Source organism: Engraulis encrasicolus, chromosome 16 (assembly GCF_034702125.1).
Source record: "Engraulis encrasicolus isolate BLACKSEA-1 chromosome 16, IST_EnEncr_1.0, whole genome shotgun sequence".
Lineage (NCBI taxonomy): Eukaryota > Metazoa > Chordata > Actinopteri > Clupeiformes > Engraulidae > Engraulis > Engraulis encrasicolus.
The window spans coordinates 44,925,284-44,934,401 of NC_085872.1; the positions used below are offsets into that span (position 1 = coordinate 44,925,284).

The 9,118-nt window shown below is 44.3% G+C and overlaps 1 protein-coding gene across 1 annotated transcript in view; it reads left to right on the forward strand.

Annotated features, from left to right (window-relative positions):
- Positions 1 to 268: 268 nt before the first annotated feature.
- The window catches only part of uggt1 (UDP-glucose glycoprotein glucosyltransferase 1), a 76,145-nt gene continuing 67,295 nt past the window's right edge, over positions 269 to 9,118 (forward strand). Inside the window, exons 1-7 of the mRNA XM_063219737.1 lie at positions 269 to 336; positions 1,256 to 1,394; positions 1,733 to 1,812; positions 2,183 to 2,313; positions 3,445 to 3,557; positions 6,004 to 6,184; positions 7,179 to 7,275. Coding sequence (XP_063075807.1) covers positions 300 to 336; positions 1,256 to 1,394; positions 1,733 to 1,812; positions 2,183 to 2,313; positions 3,445 to 3,557; positions 6,004 to 6,184; positions 7,179 to 7,275 — 778 coding nt within the window. The 5' untranslated portion in view covers positions 269 to 299. The remainder of the gene's footprint in view (positions 337 to 1,255; positions 1,395 to 1,732; positions 1,813 to 2,182; positions 2,314 to 3,444; positions 3,558 to 6,003; positions 6,185 to 7,178; positions 7,276 to 9,118) is intronic.

The window sequence follows — 9,118 nt, forward strand, 5'->3', positions numbered from 1 at the left end:
TATAATGTAGGCTAATAACTATTTTCAAGCCATGTGATCCTGCAGATCCTGGAAGGATGGAAATTATGAACCAGGATGGTGCCCTACATGTGCCTGCATGACACATTAAATCTAATAACTCACAACAAGTGTTACATCACTGGTTGTAATAACTAACAAAAAACATCTAACAGACTGGTTTTAGTGGTAAGGCGCAATTAAACTATTGTTTGGAAATCTTTTGTGCAGGCACAGAAGGTGCAGACAAGACACCGTAGACTCCGCCTTCGCGCCTGACCATCATCGTTTACCTTCCAAACATGGCTACCGCCGTAGTAAGTTTGGAAGCCGGTGTTGGTAAGTAAACCTGGTTTTCATTCATACTTTTCATGATCAATGCGGTATGTGTACACCAGCAAATGATAGAGTTGGAAAGTGCTTTAAGCGTTTCGTGGTCGTGTGTAGTTTCGAAGCATACACTGCATTATCGCAGCGGTGTCTTTCCCAATACTGTATTCGCACTGCAATGACCGCCTATGGAGAATGCAATAGCTAGATGGCTAGCAAGCTACAATTCCAACATTAGGTCTATTTATTTAAGACCACATCTTATTATTAACTCAAGCAAAAGGTACACTTAATTTCAGAAATGCATTCTGCTGAGACGTGTATTTATTTCCCCGAAAGTTACAAGGTGGGTGTCTTGTGATATAGGCTATCTGTGATGCTACCAGGATGTGACACATTGACGGGCGCCAGGTTTACAATAGTTTCAATTTAGATCTTGGTTTAAGTGGTATTGATGTTGTTTGCTGGGAAGAGATAACAGCATTTGTCATCAAACATATTTTCCCTCGAGAAATGCAATGGATACAATCTGTTTCAAGTTGTGGTGGTGATTGTGGCTATCAAAGCAAGTTCAAAGAAGGCGTGTTGAAACCCGGATGCGCTGCTCATCCTGGCCATTTGATTGGTCGCCTGATCAGCCACGTTAAAAGTTGTAATTGGCTGGAAAGTATGCTAGCTTTTTCTACCTCATCGAGCTGTCAAACAAGGGAAGCGGGCATGATTGTGTAGCAGAAATTAAACAAACAATGCAGCCACATTATACTCAGATCTTTGTTTGGATTTGTTAAATAAATTACATAGTAGGAACTTGAGCATGCAACTACATTAGACCTGAGTGCCTCTGAGCGTTTTGAGTCTTGCTTTCACTTTGGTCTTCTGAGGTTGAAAAATATTGTGTGTGTATTGTTGTCTACTCTGTCCTATCTAGGCGGCATTGGAAGGATGTGGAAGCTTTTGCTGGCATTGGTCGCGCTTGTACCTTGTGTCTCTGCTGGGGCCGACTCCAAAGCTGTCACCACCACACTTACCACAAAGTGGCCGTCCACACCCCTCCTGTTAGAGGCCAGGTATGCCAAGCTTCATTGTTTTGAAACTATCAGTGCCCCGAATTAACTAAGTACAGTATATGTTCATCACACTAGCCAAATACACACAGACTAATATGTCAAAGTGGCTAGTAGTACATTGGTCTTTTCTACTACCAGCCGAACTGAAATGTCACCAGCATTTGACTGGTGTTAATTTAGAGCCCTTGAAACTATCTATTGAAACATCTCTTGTATTTAATCCTAGGTTATTGGAAGATAAGCGAGCATGTTACTGGGAGGAAATTCATATTGTGGAAGTCACTGTGGTGTGTGTACACAGTACAGTAGGCCTATATGTGCTGCTTTCTTACCTACAGCGAGTTCCTGGCCGAGGAAAACCATGACAAGTTTTGGGATTTTGTGGAGGCCAACCAGGATATTGAAGACGAACATGACAGTGAGTAATTTATGAAACCGTTTCTCTTCCATGACACTTGCAGCTCCTGCTATGTCCTGTCTTGTTATTGTGCTCATTTTCTGTTACATGTTTGAAACTTGATGAACTGATAGTTTGTTGTGCACTGGCACTCATGGTCATCAGCTCGGCTTCTTGAGACTTGCCATTAGTATGTTCTCTACATGTAACGGATGCCAACTAGCAGAGTTCGGTGTAGAACGTTAGTCAACCTCCCTCCCTCACTAAGGCTATGCCTCTGCTCTCCTCTGCTCTCCTCTCCTCTGCTCTCCTCTGCTCTCCTCTGCTCTCCTCTGCTCTCCTCTCCTCTCCTCTCCTCTCCTCTCCTCTCCTCTCCTCTCCTCTCCCATAGATACGGATCTGTCGTGTTATGAGTTGATCCTGAAGAGGGCCAGTGCGCTGCTCAGCCCTGTGCAGTTGAACCTGCTGAAGTTCGCCCTCTCCCTCAGAGCCTACTCCTCTACAGTACACTCCTTCCAACAGGTCAGTACTCATGCCTTGTGGACAGCAAGCGCAACCTACACTACCCAGGTAGCTGCGGTGGTTGAAGAAGTTTCGCTATGAATTTGCTTTATTCGCTCTGGACATGGCTTTGACATGTTTGATTTAGCTAATCACATAACGGCTCTGGCTTGACAGCCTGGGACATTCGGAGATACAGTATGAGCGTTCCTATTGTTTTTTGCCGAACCGTGTCATAGCTCATTACCATAAGATTAGCTTGACTTTAATCGTTAAAATTTGCTCTAATCGCTCAGTTCGCTTTGCTCCGGGCAGCTTTATTCGCCTTTCCTCCATAGAGATTAAATAATGACTCCCGCTGCTCAGGTAGCGTAGGTCGTGCTTGGTGTGAACAAGGCATCAGCAGAGATTCTTTAAGTATATAGAGATATGCCAATGTAATAGGTTTCTATGGGCACCTAAAGTGACCAGGTTCTGGTCTGCCTAAAGGGGCGTGTCATAATACTCCTAGCATTGAATAGAACAGTCCTTAGGTCTGACTAGGTCTGCCTAAAGGGGGATCCCCCCCCCCCCCTGTAATAATAGAACCCGGAAGCAATGGGCCAATGGAACCTCTCTCTCTCTACTCTCTCTGGCATCAGCCTACTCCTCCACCGTACACTCCTTCCAACAGATCAGTCTCAGTAGTCGTCTCCAACTTCGAACAAATACTGCCCACGTGAATCATGACAAAAATGGGATATATAACCTATACTTTGTTGTAATAATATATGTAAATATTTGTTTTTACATTTCGTTTTCCAACATCTGTATACGTCTGTTTTTGGGATGTTTCTGTTGTTTTTGTTTTGATTAATGTTATGGGAGTTAAAAATTGACTTTTTTTTTTGCTTGCCTCAACCTTGAACAAATTTTGTCCACATTAAAGTGTTTTCAGCTCAATGACAAGTGTTCATTACAAAATGTCTCTCGTTTGGAAAAAAAAGGGAGACATTTCCTACTGGGAACTTTTTAAGCTGGAACTTTTCCAACATCTTATAGCATACATCTTTTTTTGATCTATTGCACATTGTTGTTGTGTGCCGTAATGAAAGGGGAGTATGATTTGAATCATATATCATTATTTATTATTTTGCTTGCTTTTGTTTTAAGATCGCGTCGACCGAGCCTCCTCCAGCTGGCTGTTCAGCCTTCTTTAACGTCCATGGAGAGAAGAGCTGTGATGAGGACAGGCTGCAAGCGCTGCTGGACACGGCGTCTGATCGGTAAGCTCTGCCCTGCTGCACATGACTATACATTACATTACCCCTACCCCCCACCAACATGGTTCGGCCTGGTATTGTGGTGACCCTGTTTGTCTTGTTTGTCTGTTGTTCGTTTGCTGCTTGTTTGTGTGTCCACCTGTGACCCGCATGTGAAGCTAGTTAGAAGCTATTTTCCATCTGCTGTCCCTGGGGCAGATGAAAAACACCTGCTCGTATTGGCATTGTGAATAAAGGAAGCGAAGGACATAGGGTGACCAGCTGTCCGGACTTCGGCCGGACAACCCCGCCCCTTAACTTTCTAACCTAGCGTCCTCGCGCGCACCCATTGCTTCGACTTGCCGAATCCCCGCCTCCGTGGAGAAAACAGTGAAGTTGGCGTTCTAAACTGTAGGCAGAAATCAGGGAACAGCGCTGCCATCTTACCTCAGCTGCCAACAGCAGTTTTACTTGTAAAACAATATTTTTGGGGGAAGGATTTTCGCATTTCATTACCTCACTCCGATAAAGGAGTCATCAGTACCACTAACCTAATATTAGGCCTATATCAGAGACGGCAGGTTACGATAGACAACTCCTTCCGTTGTCTGTGTAGGCTATTTCATATAGGCCTATATTTGTTTTAAATGTATTTTGGATAGTCATGCATTCGTAGGCCTAATAGCCAACTTTACTCAAAGTTGGTCAGAAGTCTGTTTATCAGCGGTGTTTTAAGGGAGGCAAACCGCTTCTGTCAACCTTTTTTTTCATGCAGACGCTGGATGGAGCTCAAAATACAGACAGCGCCCGTGCAGAAAGACGTTTCTTTGCCCTGTTTGTAAAGTTGTGAGAACCCTTGTATCGTTGTAAAGGCATTTAGCGGACAAACGTTGCACTATGCGTTGCCACCAGTGCAGGAAAAAATAGGAAACAGACAGTAGACAATAATATAGTTACCTTATTTAACTTTCATACAGTCAGTTAATGAACTTCATATAGGGCTATTGCACGGAGATTTCCCCGACATAAGGCGACAGCAATACAGTTAATTCACTGGGCGAAGTCTGGGGTTATATCTGGAGTAACATGGCGGCCGCAGATATCGGAAACACGACCTACTGTCAAGGTCTAGTTTGCGTCAATGACGTTGTCTCGCATCTCGAGGCCATAAGCAAAAGGCTAGGAGGAAAGGAAAGACAAAGAGAGGGACACACGGACGTCGTGAACAGGTCGTAAAAACGGACCGATGGCCACCCTAGTAGGACAGCAGTCTTCAGACTTTTTCTTGCCCACGAATGTTTCGGGCAGAGCCCCTCTTCAGCGTTTAATGGCGATTGGACCCGTAGGTGTGCCCTATGGACAGTCATGGGTAAGCGGTTCGGGTATCAGACTTGTAGCCCAAAGGTTGCCGGTTCGACTCCTGACCTGTCAGGTTGGTTGGTGGAGTAATCAACCAGTGCTCTCACCCATCTTCCTCCATGACTGAGGTACCCTGAGGGCTCCCTTGGGGGCTGCGCCCTTGCACGGGTGAGGCATAAATGCAATTTCGTTGTGTGAAGTGACCACTTGTGTGCTGTGTCACAATGACAATGGGAGTTGGAGTTTCCCAGTTGGGCTTTCGCTTTTCACTAAGTAGGGTGTCCTTGGGTCAAAGGTGAACACCCTATTTAGGACACACCTTTTCTTCGCTTCCTTAATTCATTTATGGTACATGTGGGGTTCAGAACCTAGTTAAGAACTGTGAGTATCATTAGGCGATAGTGTCAGTCAGCGCGTCTCCTGCACTTATTGCTATTGTTTTATTCTATACTAAGAAACTGGCTCAGTAGTAATTTAATTTAAGCTAACCTTGAGGTAGAGGTAAATCATCTAATAGAAGAGCCTGAAGTCCTCATTTTCCTAACTAAATGATGCCTGCAGGTATATCTATTAGCAGGTTTACCACTTCCTGTAGGTTAACTAAGCCTTGTTTATCTCTTAATCATGTTCCTAGTATACCCCCCTCTCAGGAGAATCTGATGAAGACTGTTGTGGTCGAAACGTAATCCTGCCATGAAATAATAAAACACAACAAAAAGGATTTTAAGTGTGCGGACCTCTCACTTTGAAAACTACAGTTGGCCTTCGTCCTGCACCTTTTCCTGGGATGTGCACAATCCTCTCCTTCAACCCAGCGTCATTTTGTTTCTTTTCCGGTATCCACTCTATGTCGGGTGAACGCCCCTTTAGGAGACCTTCGGTTAGGAGACCTTTGGAGTCCTGAGGTTGAGAATCAATGAAGTCCCCTTAGCGCTGTAGATGGCGGTAGCACACTTCTTGCGCAAACACCTCAAAAAGAGAAGAAGAAGTAGGGGACGACGCCCCCTTAGGAGACCTAACTTGAGCACACGCTTTTGCATTGAGTGGGCGTGTTTTGCGATATCTTGGTTTGATTCAGTATTTTTGCCATTGTGTTCTTCTCCCTGATTAGGTCTAAGCCGTACCTCTTCAAGGGGGATCACAAGTTCCACTCGACCAATCCCAACCCCGACGCCCCGGTGGTCATCCTGTATGCGGAGATGGGCACCGCCCAGTTCTCCAGGCTGCACCAGCTCATGCAGAACAAGGCCAACGAGGGCAAGATCATCTACGTCCTCAGACACTACGTAGCGGTAAGTCAAGCCTGACATTTCCGTAGTTATTTTTGTTAATACTAAGAGGGTTGTTGGCAGGCCAACGAGGGGAAAATGGTCTTCGTCCTCAGACACTTCGTTGCAGTAAGTCAAGCCTAATTAAGCCAACTTTGTTGCAGTAAGTTAGTGTTTCTCAACAGGGGCTCAGTCTACAGCCCTTCAGGGGGCGTTAGGGATCCCTTGTGGGGAGACAATTAGGGGACACTGTGGCGCAGCGCGCTGAGCCCTTCACATTTGGGCTTGCATGCCCACGGGGACCCTGGTTCGAGTAATTTCCCGATCCCACCCCGTCTCTCTTTTCCACTCACTTCCTGTCACCATTTTAGACTGCCCTATCAAATAGGGCATACAAGCCCCTAAAAATATATTTTATTTATAAATGTGTATTTACTTAACAGGGTGTGTGCTGATGTTGAGTTGTTCAGCTGAGGTACATAAAATACTTAAGCTGTTTCCAATACTTGTAGATTACTTCACAGGTTTACCATTACAGTCCGTTGCTATTGTTGTTGTTGTTGTCATTATGAATAATAAATACATTTGATCAGCAACTGGAATAGACTGATCAGCAACTGTTAGCTTGACACGGCTTTGGAAATGTGGTGAATATCATTTATTAACCCATTGATGCCTAAAGCACTTTCAAAAAAGGGTGCTGAATGCCTAAGCCCTTTTTAAGAAAAGTTGCCTTCAGCCTATAAAACCCAAAATATCTCAGCCTCTGAAGCACATCAAAGCATTAAGTTGCAATAAGTTGTATTTAAACGCTAAGACCTTCATCTTGCATTAAAATGTGTTCATTCAGCTCTAACATACCAAGAATTTAAAATACATTTGTCTTGAATCTCATGAGCCTGAATGTTGCATCATGCAGCTCCAGGCGCCAGGGTCAATGTTGCGCAACGCAAAATACAGCATCAATGGGTTAATTGTCCAATCTGTGTTTTTCCCCCTCTGGTGTCTCCCCTACCAGAAACCCAGCAGCAACAAGGTGTACCTGTCTGGCTACGGAGTGGAGCTGGCCATCAAGAACCAGGAGTACAAGGCCAAAGATGACACCCAGGTCCAAGGTAAGAGGAACAGTTCTCACACTTTTGCACACCTCAGTTAGAGGAGGTGCGTTGGATGTAACCAATGGTTCAAAGTAGGAAGAAACGTGTCGGTCATTCAGGCTTTCCTCAGGTGAAGATGATCAAAACTGTGAGCAATAAATTTGCTGGTGTAATGGGACGGCGTGCAGTATATTTACTTATTAAAGGGACACTGTGCAGGAAATGGTCAAAAAAGGTACTGCAACTATGCTGCTCATTGAAACTGGGCTGCCAATTGCCAAATTTGATCTTTACATGAAAGTTTTCTATGTAATAAACACACATTTTCTAGTATGCTCCAAGTAGAGTAAAAAGGGCTATTTTTGGAAATTCAAAATGGCGGACCATGAAGATCCCCCTTTTCATGTATGAAAAGTGTAATTTTCCCAGTCATAATGAATACTTAGAATTTGATGGTGGTGGTAAGTATTCATGAAAAAGGTAACATTAGTGAATGGGCAGCATGAATTCTGGAAATAAACAACTACAAATCTCACACAGTGTCCCTTTAAGAGTAAGAATACTCTTTAGAGAACATATGCGTCTTCATCATGTCAGCACAGACCAACTTTTATGGGGCTGCCATTCCATTTAACATCTTGATTGGAAATGAGATTATGACGTTTTGAATTATGTTTTTGCAAGATATTGAATAGAATCATCATCTCAAAAGGCTGGAGGCCATAGGGATGGATCTCAGGAAGTAGTTTCACTTGCACCATTTGCCTTTATGTAAGGGATATTGTATTGTCCACACAACTATAGGAAAATATATCCGGATGGGGCGAAAAGCGGAGTTATTCCGCTCCGAAGGCAAATATTTTCCGATATTTACTTGTGGACAATACATTATCCCGCTTATTATACGACCTTTGGCAACATTATAAAGCATAAATAGTTAACCAGTAGTTTATAGTAACAGGTTTATTGCCATTTTATAGCGTGCGCAAAGGAAGATAGTTTGTGGAACGCTCGTAATTCAACAGGTTCCCAAGCAACAGAGTTAGGCTACTTTCTAACTTGTTACAGACACGCTGCACTTCAAACTTTTTGCAGGCTGCCTCGGTCGCTGCGCAATATCTACTAAACTCAGGCTCATAACAGGATCATTTCTATCTAATGGGTATTCCGGAAAAAGCATAGACAACCCAAGCACTGCTGTGCCCTGACCATCGATCCTGCTACAGGCAGAGGTCTGTGCGCCGGATGGTTGAGTGAAGGAGCCAACTTCTATCTAGCCTAGCCTACACCCTGGAAACTGTCCACAATCTCCTCACTTGTACAAAAAAAAATACTACCGTTATAGAAAAGATGTCACGACAGCAGCCGGTGGAAAGTGACAGTTTGCGTTGTTGGAACGGCAACACTCGGACATCAGGGGTTGCTTGCTGATGAATCTTTTTTCGGCCTTTTTTGTTATTATCAACTTCGTCAGGATGAGACATAACTGTTAAAATTAATCGCTGAATGAGACTTCTAGTGTTGTTGTAATTTGTCTTGAGACGTTTGAGAAGTGGTTGGTTACCGGAGCATCAGTGGGCCACCAGCAGCGTGCGTTAATCGCGCTGCTGCCACACTGCTAAAAATCAGAAGGCAAGACATATCAGTGAAGATATGACCGAACTACTTGCGGAGTGATCTCTGAATTGACCAAACTCGTCGAAAGTGAATGGGAGCTCTAGCAACATCCTAGAAGGCCGTATAATAATAGAAAATATGGGGGGTACTGTGACGCAGCGCGCTACGCCCCTCCACATTTGGGCTTGCATGCCCACCCACGGGGACTCCGGTTCGAGTTCGGCCGGGGTCATTTCCCGATCCT